General features: G+C 42.8%; 1 protein-coding gene across 1 annotated transcript in view; it reads right to left on the minus strand.

Annotated features, from left to right (window-relative positions):
- Window positions 1-2,275: 2,275 nt before the first annotated feature.
- The window catches only part of LMNB1 (lamin B1), a 41,890-nt gene continuing 29,747 nt past the window's right edge, over window positions 2,276-14,418 (minus strand). The window contains exons 6-11 of the mRNA XM_054033068.1: window positions 8,367-8,587; window positions 7,531-7,756; window positions 4,992-5,096; window positions 4,479-4,598; window positions 3,724-3,840; window positions 2,276-3,019 (exon numbers count right to left, since the gene is read on the minus strand). Coding sequence (XP_053889043.1) covers window positions 2,978-3,019; window positions 3,724-3,840; window positions 4,479-4,598; window positions 4,992-5,096; window positions 7,531-7,756; window positions 8,367-8,587 — 831 coding nt within the window. The 3' untranslated portion in view covers window positions 2,276-2,977. The remainder of the gene's footprint in view (window positions 3,020-3,723; window positions 3,841-4,478; window positions 4,599-4,991; window positions 5,097-7,530; window positions 7,757-8,366; window positions 8,588-14,418) is intronic.

The raw sequence follows: 14,418 nt of genomic DNA on the forward strand, positions 1-14,418 counted from the left end.
TTAACAGGGAATGCTGTTCTGGTTTAAATAGGAACCTGGCTGTATTAACATAGTCCAAATCTAATATAATATTTTACTGCAAATATGCAATTAAACCACTGAATAGTTCCTCATATTGTGAGGTAACCTACAGCTGTCAAGAAATGGCAGCCTTGGACAGGATTTACTGTACCTGTTCTGTAGTGGAGGGAAAAAAAGTCTTCACACATTAGTGCAAAAGAAATCATTCATGTGTTCACGCACATCACAAGTGGAACATGTCTGCAAGGCTAACTGCTAGATTATGTTAGGAAGCCAGGGAATAAACTAAGAATGACCTTCAGAAATAGTCCTGAGAACCATAGTCAATGCAACATTGCACAGTGCTATTAGTAGTTAATTCACTGATCAGGATCCTGTCCTAAATACATCAGCTTAGATTAACTCTCACCTAGATCAGCACACATGTTAAAAGACTCTAATGCAGCAACTGAAGTAGTCAAGTGGGTTTTAATGCAATTCCACTCTAGGATACACACAAAACCTCTGTGTGAGAAAGAATAATCACTTTTCACAAAACAGAAGTTGCACTTGATATATATAAATGTGACAACCCTGCAACCATTGAGCTGGTGTCAAAACTAAGTTTATAATAAGTAAGAAGTTAACATTTAAAAAACAGACTGTAGCTGGCATAAATCCAAGTTTACTTCCTAAGCTTAAAAAGGCTATGTTTTATTTCACTGTGTCCATTCAGTAAAGTGAAACAAACACTTTTACAAGTAATTATGAAGCTTATAAGGCACTGGTAAAAATCTATAGGGCATGTTCTGGTAGCAAGACTCCCATCTTGTGGTAGGATGTTTCACTGTGAAGTTCAGCAGTTCATAACCACAAAAAGGTCATTTATATTCACTAGCACTTACCCTGCTAGTTTAAAGAAAAAAAAAAAACTTGAATATCTTATTAAGATAGCATTTTTAAAATTGACATTTAGCACAGATGTTGATTTACCACAGCATTCAATAAATTTGCAATGTACTCAACAAGAAGCTCTCTTAATAGAAAGTTATTTTCAAATACCAGCTCCTATCTGTATGTTTAGCTGGCAAACAGAACTACAGTCCTGTTCATGTAAAATTCCCAGTTCCAGGGGCGCAAATAGCAGAACTCTATGAACTTGAAACCAAGGAAATTTAATTATGATTTGGGCTTTTCAAGTTCTGCAAACAGCACCGATGGTTACATGTGGAATATGGTCATTAGTAATAGTGACAGTACAGAATGAAATTCCATTTTAATTGACACCGAGTGGGCCTTAATTGGAATACCCTTCTAGTTTCTGCCATCAGCTTTAAAACTGTAAATAGAGAGTATAAATGAAGAATGTAAGTGACGGTTTCCTACATAGAAAGAGTATGTGAAGAGGGTGTGTTCAGTTCTGAAGAAAGCCACAGAGAGCAGAGAGATTAATATAAACAGGGATCAATTAGCTCCATTGGACAAACATAGGTAAAGTATTAGACAAGTTATAAGATTTAGCAAGGGATATTTAAATTGATATAGGCAAACCAGTTCAATTAAAAAAAACAAAACTCTAAATTGATTTCTTCAAATTCACCCAAAACTCAACCCAAATTTTGGGTTTTTAAGAAAAAGCTTAGTTGATTTTGTTTTCAGGACACTCCTGTGCTTTCCTCATCGTGGCCAGAGTTTTAAGAAGAAATTCTCAACTGCTATGGGAAAAGTTGTTCATAGTATTTCTAAGGAGTTACGAGTATGCAAATTTGTAGTGCTTTATCCAAATGAAAACATGAGTGTTTCCCCCATCACAAATATGTCAATTTTTTTTTAATCATAAGAACAGACAGTGAGAATTACCAGAAATATTCAAGGCAAAGCAACTTTCAGGAACAGTAAAGGATAATGCATGCACCAATAAATAAGTGTTGAGTAGATGACCAAATAGAAGGACCTATTGTAAGTATTTAACCAACTCATACCTAGTTTATGGCGCTCTCTTCCAGGAGAGAGCGAACCAGACAGAATGCTTGAATTCCAAACCCTCATTTGGGCTTTCTGTAGTCTAGATAAAGGAATGAAAGTTTCTGGCCCAGTAAATTACTAAAAGGGTGTCTGGGCACAGCAAGAATAGAGAAGCTTTCAGATGGCTGAGGACCACGTATTTCAGATGCAAAGGGATCTATGATTAGATTCCACATTTCACCGTATCTAGCCTTTTCCCCATTAAAGAGAATTTTAGCTTTCTTCCTAAAATCTGGAGACAAGACATGTCTTATTAAAACATCTTTTTATTTGTTAATATCACATAAGAAAATTTAAGCAAGTTACACTATCTTTAAAAACACAACTAGCATGTTTAACATGAAACACCCTCCTCCCACCCTTGGTTAAGAAACTAAGTAAAGAAAAAGGTACCAATAAAACAAGTTTTTCTGCTTCCTTCATCCTCTTATGAGTGCTTACGTGATTAGGCTTTGTTTTTTTTTAAAAAAAGAAAAGCTTGTCCTTTCTATAAAAAAGTTTTGTAACCTTGATTGCGTAGTACAAAAACAAAGTCTTCAGTACAAAAGAATTCATCATCTTGGAAATGCCTTCCACTCCCCAACAGCACCTAAATATAAAGGGATCGACAGCAGATGGCTAGTCTAAGTGATGTAGTCTAAAAAACAAAAAACAACACAGTGGCATATTTCCCTTTTAACAAGAATAAAAAAAGACTGGCATAAAAAATTGAGGGGTCATTTTCAGACAGTACATAGTTCAGTGTCAACAATTCACATCTTGCAAGAGTTACAGATATGGTTTCTTTTACAAAAAAAAAACTTTCTTTTCGATGACAAAGGAAATTAAGGCCATCAGACTTGCAGCTTAAAAACTCACATAAAAGAAATACAAAAATATTGTGCTTCTGAGAAGGCTCTGCGCTATAGGTCAGGATTACCATAATCTGAGGAAGCTGGTTAATTGAAGAAATTCACATGATTGCACAGCTTCTGTTAGCTGCCCTTGGGTCTCCCTGTTAAGAATAGAAAAAGTTAGCTCTGAAAAAAAGTCCTACAGTAGAAAATTCAGCATCTTAAAAATGCCACTTCAAACCACTATAACACGTGATACCTGGCATAGTCTAAGCCAAAATCAGTCATTACTACAGAGCTTTAATTCAAAATAGATTACCCTCTGTAGCCAGAGGAATGCTAGGTATCTTCTCCTGGGGGAGGTAGTGAAAAAAGGGAACCAGTAAAACACAAGTTTAAGGGTAATTGTTATTTTGGAATGTAAAGCTAGATATTTGGTCAGATTTGTGGAATGGGCATGAAGTTTTTCCAACTGAGCACATTAAAGATATAGCTATATTTTCTTAAATTGCTAGGATTCTTTAAGGTACTGAACTGTACAATCCAAGAAACAGTTGTGCAAATAATGAAGTACTTCAACTACTGTTCAACAAAAATTTGAATCTATACTTATTCCATAAACAATGTTGAGATTTGACTTTCAACCAAAAAGTCTAGCAACTGAAAATATTTCCCACAGCAGCCATAACTCTTTCTTTATGGTAATATGTAGAATTCTGTAGTATCTGGTGCACTAACGTATGCCTCTATATGGGTGTTCTGGTTATGAGCTTGGACTGATGTTTTCCCAAAATTCAGTGCTCGTGAGCTTGGCTTCTCATTTTTTTTAAATAAAAATTAGACTAATCAGCCCTTAACAAAATACCTGCTGGTGAAAAAGATCTTCTTCTTCAATTGCTTCAACTGCTTCTTCCTCAACTTCCTCCTCTTCTTCACCTTCATGTAAAGTCGTTTTGAAGACAGTGGTTCTCTGAGCAACCTCCTGCAATAAGAGTTACTGTTTTATTATCTAAAACCTAACACTCAGAGTCTAGAGACCTGATGCTTCTAATCCAGGTGCCAGTATTACTTCTACCCTGAAACAAAGAACCTCTACTTGTTCATCTAAGAAATGCACTTTTCATATTGTTTTCTTGTTAAGTTCCTCCAGTGGCTAAACGGACTCTGCCAGGGACTTTGGTCTAACTTTTAAGTTTTCTTTTAAACATTTCCTGCTCTAAGAATTTTCTCTCTTTCCCTGGAAGTCAACTGATGGTTCCTCAACTGATTAGTGTTCCCAAAGTTCCAATATCTTGCACCTTACCTGAATTATAGTAAATAACTTGTCACTAGACGAGACACTTTAATTCAGCTGAATACCTGCTTATGCTTCAGAGAACTGCATTTATAAGCAAATGCTACTGAGTTTTGGAGATTTAACTCAAGCAGAAAGTAAAAGCATTTCACCATAATGCCAGGAGGCAAGCATTCCCTTACTGGGAAACTGGCCTTAAAACTATCTTCAAACATTTTTTTGAAATGCTTCATCTTTATTAGGACGCAACTTCTGTCCAGCACCTAATTTGTCAGTCCAGTTAGCAATCTTTCAAGGAAGGTTTAACTATATCTAATCTACTTTACCTCTCCCTGAGAGTTTTTCAATATAACTTTCACATCTTTGCCAGTGCCCCAAGAGTTCTGGTTCTTCCAGATGAGGTCAGAGGGAGGGCTGGCGGTAACTCCAGCATTTGCAGCCCAGACCTGGAAGAGAAAGGAAGTCATACAGAGACCTTAATGAAATGAGTCTCCGTCACACAATACATTTGTGATTACGGCTAATATGTAAGAGAAGGGGTTAGGTGCAAAAACTTGGTTAATTTACCCCTATTAAAAGTGGATGCCTCTGCCCAGTCTCTTTGCGTCTGTTTTACCTGTGTATAAAAAACCCACTTCTGTACATGCAGATTGGACAGTTTAAATGTATATCTTCATGTGCAAGTGCATGGTCAAAGCTCAAGGTGCACTTGATGTCAATACAGATGCTAATATCTTAAGTGATTGGAAAATGACTAAAAACTGAAAACTTATTGTCCTATTTATGTTTACATTGCTTTCAAACAATTTCCCATCTTTATCAATGCGAATTTCACTTACTGTAACAACTTGGCCTGCCTTTAGTACATATCTTGAGGTATATTTGTAACTGACAGAAATGTCTCCTATTTTTCTGATCATCTCCCAGCCTCCCATTGGTTGATCCTATGTACAAAAGGGAAAGGAATTTAAGATTCAATTTACACCAACAAGTATAATTTCCTACAAGAAAAACAGAACGCATCATAAAGCCCCCCCCAGACAGACAGCAAGGAAAAAAGCTTTGGAAAGTTTTCTGTAATATTTGCTATCACCTTGTCCTTGAAGTCCACATAACCACAGTGCTGAACAGACTCAGATTAGCTCTCATTTTCCAGAATGAAACATCACACCACGTGACACATTGCCCCATATCTAATTTATAATTCTGATGTTAAATTGGTTGAAGGGTTTATTATTTTTAAATGTGACAGCTATCATCACAGCTTGGTTCATGAAATATAGAATATGAACCCCATTACAAATATTTAGTACCCTTTAAGACTCAAACTTTTACATATGAAGTATGTCCAATCTTCCGGAAAACCAAGACTCTCCTGTCAGTTTTCTTTTTCGGAACACATTTCCTTAACAGTACTCTGTGACTGCACTATTGTGACAAATGCTTTTTCCATGCTTGGTGTAACATGGCTTTTTATAAGTGATGGCAAGAGTAAAGAAACACAAACATTTATAGTCTCTGCAGACTGAACACTTCCAATGAAGAACTGAACATTTTCTACGTAGAATTGAAGATTTAATTCTGAAAAAAAAAAATGTTTTTTTCTGAATATAGAGATAAACTTGAGTGTGAGTGCAATGCTGTCTTGAGTCTGAAGACACTAAAACATATGGGGGCAGCCCTATTTATCTTATTGAGGTTTAGGGTTGAGTAGTCATGTGACAAAGTGGGATATATCTGTACCAAATTATGAAGTCTACTTTGTATTGTGTTGAACTGCACACTTCGTATTGCACTGCATTCCAGGGAGTGCCCTGCTCTGGAAAGATGTTGGACACCTTCTTGAAGGACTATCTGGGGATATCCACTTTGAATGACAACCACAGGCCCACCACTATGAAACAATGGATTTCTTACACACTGGCCTGCAGAAGTGGCTGGAGCATCCCAGTGGAACACATGAAAAAGGGACAGAGAACCTACTTGACAGTGAGGTTCTGCTCTATGCAGGGTAAGAAGAACTTGCAAGAGCAAGAGGACAGGAGGGACTCTGCCCAGCTTGAAACTCTGACAAACCTTGGACTCTCAGAAGGGTGACAACAGATACAGGGAGGGAGCATCAGGACTTTCTCTATTTACTTTGAGAGTAAAGTTTGTGATTAAGAAATTGCTTTTTAAGCCTGTTTTCTTTGCTGTCCTACCACACGGTTCTGAAACAGAAACTAGAAGCCAGGCACACCCACAGTTTAAGTGGAGTTCTGAGGGGGGCTTCAAAAGTTTCAGACTCTGCTTTTGGGTTCTAGGGCAGAGAAGTGCTCCATGTCCCAAGGAAGGGCTTCAGACAAGAGGTCTGAGCCTGGGAGCATGCCCTGTACATACTCAGAGCTAGAAAGTGACTAGATGCTCCCCAGAGGTTGGTGACTTGAAAGCATGTGGGACCCAGCGAGTGGAAAAAGGGACACTGGGCCAGGCTGCAACAATTAGGTTCGAAGTTTTGTAGTTTTTTAGTGTTGTCTATACTTGTCTATCCGTTGCTGGCATCAGGCACCAGTGCTGGATGCACAAACTCCTTCTGAACACAGTTTAGCTGCAAACAGTCAAGGACAAGACATGCTCAGCACCATTTTGGCAATTGGGGTTGCGGAGAGGAAGCATGGTCTTGTAGACATGGCATACTAATGGGACTCAGATCTAGGTTCAATTTCCAACACTTTCTGCATGACCATGAGCATGCCTCATCTACATTGTGGATCTGGCATGATTTCAATCATTTGTGGCTAGCCAGTGTAGCTGGATCAGTGCAAGCCTCAAGGATTGACAGGACAAGGCACTGTATGGTGTGACTTACACTGGTGCCATTTACCCCAGTTCTGAGAGCAATAAACTCCACTGGTGAAAATAAGTGGCTTTGGACATTAAAATTAGGGTTTTGCACTGAAAGCTGGACACTGGATGGGTGCAAATTGAGGCAAATGCCTATACAGACAGCACCTCCAACTTTGTGTTTCAGTTCCCCCATCTGTAAATTAAGGCTATTTTCTTTTTGCTACCCTTTGCCTTGTAATTTTAGATAGCAAGGTCTGTCTCTTACTACGTGTATGCTCAGTGCCTAGAAATGTGACTATCATCTTACACGATTAAGTGTTTAGGAACCTCAGCTGTACATGTTATCAGGAAGAAAATACCTCCGATGCCAGAATGTTGGGTAAGAGGTCATGCTGGATCATTAATTTAATACCAAATCCTAGAGCCATTTGCTTTTTACAGCACTCTTGGTTTCTGGCACAATACAAAGCCTGAAAGACAAACGCAGCCTGAGGCTGCCTTCTTGCAATCAGTATATCGCAAAGTGATGGCGCATCATTTTGTTTTTCAAACCTGCTCAGAAGTGTTCTTCAAGCGGATGAATTTTCCATCCACGTCTATCTCCTCAATGCAAACATTTCCAGTAGCAGAAGCTGAATGAGAGATGCTGACACTACTGCTGGCTTCAGATTCTTCCACATCAATTCTCTTCCTCTTTCCTCTGGTTGTGCGCATGCTACGACTTGATGATGCCCGAGAGACTGTCACCCGAGAAGATGGGCTGGGAGACAGTTTCAACCTGGATTTGAGGAAGGAAACACGTCACACTTCAAGTATTTCAATGCTCACTTACATAACCCAGCCATAAGGAAATGAAAATTATGTGCTAACAAAACAAGCTGCCATTGCAAGCGCCCCAGTGCTCTTGTCATATCTGGCTCCCCAAGAGTTTGCATACTATTCCACTTAAGTCAGACTAACAAAATAAGCAATACTCATGCCTGACCCTTAAAAAAAAAAAAAAAAAAAAAAAGCTGCTTCACCTCCATATTTTAAAAAGCTGCTAATACTAAGGATTCTCTCCCTTTATAGGTGTACTGTTAAAGGTTGCTGAAAAAAGTAAAGTTTTGCAGAAATGCCCTGCAGATTTGCTCATCTCTTCTTACCACATCTTGCCTTTAAATTAACACCACCTATTAGCTTTTGAGAATATTAATATGAAAAGCCCCACACCTTACATGGGGCTATATAGGGCCTCTTATTTTTGAAAGGTAAATATGGACATGTGTAGTAAAAGACCCTGAAGTGTTTAATCAAAGTCTCCCAACAAAAGAGCTTTCTCTTGAGATTTATTGAATGTCTGTCCTTCAAAAGACACCAACAATATTCAATAGAACATCATTTCTTACCTCTCTTCTTCACCCTCCAGCAATTTCCTATATGCATTGATTTCCATATCCAGAGCCAATTTCACATCCAGAAGTTGTTCATAGTCATTCAACTGTTGCTGCATCTGATCTCTTATCTCAGCCATTTCTCTTTCTTTGTCAGAGAGCATCCTGCGATAGTTGTCCCTTTCATTAGCCAGTGTGTCTTCCAGCTCCTGCATCTTATCCAGCCATGTCCTAGACTAGAACAAAACAGAAAAACAAGTTAGCAGCACCCAGAGAAAAGATTCACTTCTTGAGGGTGTCAAGAAACCTAGATTTTGAAAGTTAGGTTAGACCAGGGGTCGGTAACCTTTCAGAAGTGGTGTACCGAGTTTTCATTTATTCACTCTAATTTAAGGTTTTGTGTGCCAGTAATATATTTTAATGTTTTTAGAAGGTGTCTTTCTAGAAGTCTATAATATATAACTAAACTACTGTTATATGTAAAGTAAATAAGGTTTTTAAAATGTTTAAGAAGCTTCATTTAAAATTAAATTAAAATGCAGAGCCTCCCAGACCAGTGGCAGGAGCGGCAAACAGCATGCAGAGCCCTGAGTCCCCCCTCCCCCAGGGGCATGGTTCCAGCTACTTCCCGGGGCCTGGTGTGTGCCGTTGCCACCCTGGAACCCTGTCCTGAGCCCCCTACTGCACCCCACACCCCAACCCCCTGCCCTTAGCCCCCTGCTGCACCCCACACCCCTTCTGCACCCCAACCCCCTGCCCTGAGCCCCCTACATCCCACACCCCCTCCTGCACCCCAACCCCCTGCCCTGAGCCCCTGCTGCATCCCACACCTCTTATGCACCCTGAGCCCCCTGCCTGCATCCCAACCCCCTGCTGCACCTCAACTCCCTGCTCTGAGTCCCTGCCACAGCCCTCATGCACCCTCTGGGGGCAGGGAGGGGGCGGAGTTGGGGTGGGGACTTCGGGGAAGGGGTTGGAATGGGGGCAGGGAAGGGGTGGGAAGAGGCGGGGCCTCATGGAAGGGGTAGAGTGGGGGCAGCGAGGGGGGTGGTGGTGTCAGTGATGCGGCCCTCAGGCCAATGAACTGGCCCTCGTGGTCATTTGAGTTTGAGACCCCTGGACTAAGTGGTATCATGGAATTTCTCCTATATTCCTTAATACACCTCTACCCAGATATAACGTGACCCGATATAACACAAATTCTGATATAACGCAGTAAAACAGTGCTCTGAGGGGGTGGAGGTGGGGGCAGGACTGCGCACTCCGGCGGATCAAAGCAAGTTCGATATAATGCGGTTTCACCTATAACGCGGTAAGATTTTTTTGGCTCCCGAGGACAGCGTTATATCAAGGTAGAGGTGCATCTTCCAAATTAAGTCCGCTCCATTTACAGGTATTAAAAACCTAGCTGCCATCCCTGACAAATCACCCTGGAAACTGAAACACAAAACTGGATTTTTTCCAGTTCATGGATCCCACATGATGAAAACTCAACAATTCTGTTGATGCACAAGCCAGAAAAGAATCCAGATTACTCTCTGAAATCACGTCGACATTAAGCGTTCAACCTCCCATTGTAATTGCATGGATTCAGTTGTACTAATACTAGCAGTTAAGGGAACAGTAGTGTAGCCTAGCTGCTGGCAATATGCCACTATCTGGTCTAGATCTGCTCTGAGTAGCATTATACAATATGGCAGAAACACACCACTGGGCAGTCCACATGAGTAGGTTCATCACTTTTTGAAGTGACTGAACCGCATTGATTCCAATGCGATGTTGGGATACGGGGGCGGAGGGGAGACAACCACACACAAGCATAGTCACTATCCCAAACTCTGCATTTGGCTCTGCAGGAAAGACAGGGCGGGAAAAAAGCATTAAAAGACTTATTTTAGTGAGTGTAGTCAGAAGATACAATTATACATATTCAACTGATCTGCTCTTAATAGATATATATATTTTTTAAACAACTTCTTTTCAGAGCAGCTTCTCCCTTTGAAGAAGGCTGAAATACTTGTGGGTTTTGAGGGGAATTTATTAATTGCATTATTGCGCCAATGCAAAGTTAGGCAAGGTCACTGCAGGGTGGGTGGGAGAGGGGAAAGAAAAGGTTCATACTGTACTGAAGTTTGATTTCAGGAAGTCCTCGTGGCTCATTAGTTCCAGTCAGCCACAACAGCGTGCCTGTAGGTTTCCCCATTACAACATCAGCCGCACACAACATGAAGACACAACCAAATCTATGGCAGTCATCTGTCCAAACATTCTTTAAACAACATGGAAAGGTGGCATGGTGCTTAAGACACAGGACTAGGGCCTGGTCTACACTATGAGTTTAGGTCAAATTTAGCAGCGTTAAATTGAATTAACCCTGCACCTGTCCACACAACGAAGCCATTTACTTCGACATAAAGGGCTCTTAAAATCGATTTCTGTACTCCTCCCCGACGAGGGGAGTAGCGCCAAAATTGACATTGCTGGTTCGAATTAGGGTTAGTGTGGGCGCAATTCGACGGTATTGGCCTCCGGGAGCTCTCCCACAGTGCACCATTGTGACTGCTCTGAACTCGGATGCACTGGTCAGGTAGACAGGAAAAGCCCTGCGAACTTTTGAATTTAATTTCCTGTTTGCCCAGCACGGAGAGCAAAGGTGACCATGCAGAGCTCATCAGCACGGGTAACCATGCAGTCCGAGAATCGAAAAAGAGCACCAGCATGGACCATACGGGAGGTACTGGATCTGATCGCTATATGCGGAGAGCATTCCATGCTAGCAGAACTACGTTCCAAAAGACGAAATGCCAAAACATTTGAAAAAAATCTCCAAGGGCATGATGGAGAGAGGCCACAATAGGGACTCATCAGTGTCACGTGAACGTTAAGGAGCTCAGACAAGCATACCAGAAAACCAAAGAAGCAAACAGAAGATCCTGGGCAGAGCCGCAGACATGCCGCTTCTACGCTGAGCTGCATGCAATTCTAGGGGGGGGCCGCCACCACTACCCCACCTCTGACCGTGGATTCCGAGGAGGGGGTACTCTGAGCCATGCCTGAGAATTCTGCGGACGGGGAAGATGAGGAGAACTAGTTTGCGGAGAGCACACAACACTCCGTTCTCCCCAAGAGCCAAGATCTTTTTCTCAGCCTGACTGAAGTACCCTTCCAACCCTCCCAAGGCGGTATCCCAGACAATGAAGCCATGGAAGGGACCTCTGGCGAGTGTACCTTTGTAAATATAAAACATGGTTTAAAAGCAAGCGTTTAATGATTAATTTGCCCTGAGGACTTGGGATGCATTCTCAGCCAGTACAGCTACTAGGAAAAAGTCTGTTAACGTGTCTGGGGATAGAGCAGAAATCCTCCAGGGACATCTCCATGAAGCTCTCCTGGAGGTACTCCAAAAGTCTTTGCAGAAGGTTTCTGGGCAGCGCAGCCTTACTCCATCCTCCATGGTAGGACACATGACCACGCCATACTAGTAGCAAGTAATCTAGTATCATTGCATGACAAAGCCTGTCAGCGTATGGTCCCGGTGTTCGCTGGCATTCAAGCAACATCCATTCTTTATCTCGCTGTGTTATCCTCAGGAGAGTGATATCGGTCATGGTGACCTGGTTGAAATATGGGAATTTAATTAAGGGGACAAAGATGGCCGTTCCTACTGGGCTGTTTGCCAGTGGCTGAAAAGAAATCCTTCCCTGCAGCTAGCCAAGCGGTGGGGGGGTGGTGGGGGTGGTGGGTGAAGAGGGGAGACATTGGCACTGAGCTTTTTGCGTTTGGCTAGCAGGGATCTTTCCTGACACCAGCCATGCGGTGGGGGGAGGGGTAAAGCGATCATCCCAGAAAATTGGAGGAGGGGGGGTTAGTTTGATTTCTGCTGCTGCACGTTAACATGAAAACTGCAGCACTCAACGGGCTTTGCTTGGTATGGGAAAGGAAAGCGCTGCTTTTATGAAAGTTGCAGAAGCCGAAAGATAATGGTTTACCATGGCCGCATGCAAGCCAAATTCTGTTGCCCGGCCCTGCGTCTGTGATCTCCAACACCAAAGCCGCAGACACCCAATATTAAGATGCAAAATGTGACCTTGTACCAAAATCACATGTGCTATGTAATATGAATAGTGTTGGTCACCATGAAAGAGTATAAGCATTGTTCTGTGAAATGTATCTTTTTAAATACTTCTCTCCCTTTTTTCCCCTCCCGCAGCTGCAAATTTTTCAAGCCCTCCGTCCCGAAGGCTCTCTCCGATAAGGCGGCGAAAAACACGCACGCGAGATGACATGTTCTCAGAGATCATGCAGTCGACCCGCGATGAAAGAGTTCATCTGAACGAGTGGAAGGACACGGTATCAAAGTACAGGAAAGCTGCCAATGAACATGAGGACAGGAGGGACCAACACGAGGACAGGAAGGACGCTCGAGATGAGAGGTGGTGGCAGGAAGGTCAGAGGAGGCAGGATGCAATGCTGGGGCTGCTGCATGAGCAAACAGACATGCTCCGGCGTCTGGTGGAGCTTCAGGAACTGCAGCAGGGTCAGAATGCCGCTGCAGCCCCTGTATAACCACCCTCCCCCCTCCTCAAGTTCCATAGCCTCCTCACTCAGATGCCCAAGAATGCCGGGGGGGGGGGGGGGGGGGGGAAGAGAGAGAAAGGCTCCATGCATCCTCCCACTCCACCCCAGTGGACAACCCAAGCAGTCTTTTAGTGGCCTTTTCCTTCCCTCATCCCCAACCCCTACCTTGTCAATTCTCTCCCTCTTTTTATAATTAATTAATTAATAAATAAAGGATACATGATTTTTAAACAATAGTGACTATTTTCTTTGAAAGCAAGCTGTGATCAAAGGGGGAAGTGGGGGGTTGCTTACAGGGAATAAGTCAATCAAGGGGGCGGGTTTTCGTCAAGGAGAAACAGAACTTTCACACCGTAGCCTGGCCAGTCATGAAACTGGGTTTTTAAAGCTTCTCTGATGCGCAGTGCTTCCTGGTTTGCTCTTCTAATCGCCCTGGTGTCTGGCTGTGCGTAATAAGCGGCCAGGTGATTTGTGTCAACCTCCCACCCCGCCATAAAGTCTCCCCCTAACTCTCTCAGAGATTGTGGAGCACACAGCAAGCAGCAATAACAATGGGAATATTGGTTTGGCTGAGGTCTGAGCGAGTCAGTCAAGTGCGCCAGAGACCCTTTAAACATCCAAAAGCACATTCTACCACCATTCTGCACTTGCTCGGCCTGTAGTTGAACAGCTTCTGACTACTGTCCAGGCTGCCTGTGTATGGCTTCATGAGCCATGGCATTAAGGGGTAGGCTGGGTCCCCAAGCATAACTATAGGCATTTCAACAGCCCCATGGTTATTTTCTGGTCTGGGAAGTAAGTCCCTTGCTGCAGCCATTTAAACAGATTAGTGTTCCTGAAGACGCAAGCGTCATTAACCCTACCCGGCCATCCCACGTTGATGTTGGTGAAACGTCCCTTGTGATCCACCAGTGCTTGCAGCACCCATTGAAAAGCACCTCTTGCGGTTTATGTACTGGCTGCCCTGGTGCTCCAGTGCCAAGATAGGGATATGGGTTCCATCTATCGCCCCACCACAGTTAGGGAATCCTATTGCAGCAAAGCCATCTTTGGTCACTACCTTTGGTAGCAGCAGCTCAGGGATTGCTTTGGCTACTTGCATCACAGCAGCCCCCACAGTAGATTTGCCCACTCCAAATTGATTCCCGACTGACCGGTAGCTGTCTGGCATTACAAGCTTCCACAGAGCTATCGCCACTCGCTTCTCAACTGAGAGGGCTGCTCTCATCTTGGTGTTCTGGCACTTCAGGGCAGGGGAAAGCAAGTCAAAGTTCCATGAAAATGCCCTTACGCATGTGAAAGTTATGCAGCCACTGGGAATCGTCCCACACCTGCAACACTATGCAGTCCCACCAGTCTGTGCTTGTTTCCCGGGCCCAGAATCAGCGTTCTACGGCTATAACCTGCCCCATTAACACCATGATCTCCAAAGCACTGGGGCCCGCGGTTTGAGAGAATTCTGTGTCCATGTCCTCATCACTCTTGTTGC

This window comes from Malaclemys terrapin, chromosome 6 (genome assembly GCF_027887155.1).
Source record: "Malaclemys terrapin pileata isolate rMalTer1 chromosome 6, rMalTer1.hap1, whole genome shotgun sequence".
NCBI lineage: Eukaryota > Metazoa > Chordata > Testudines > Emydidae > Malaclemys > Malaclemys terrapin.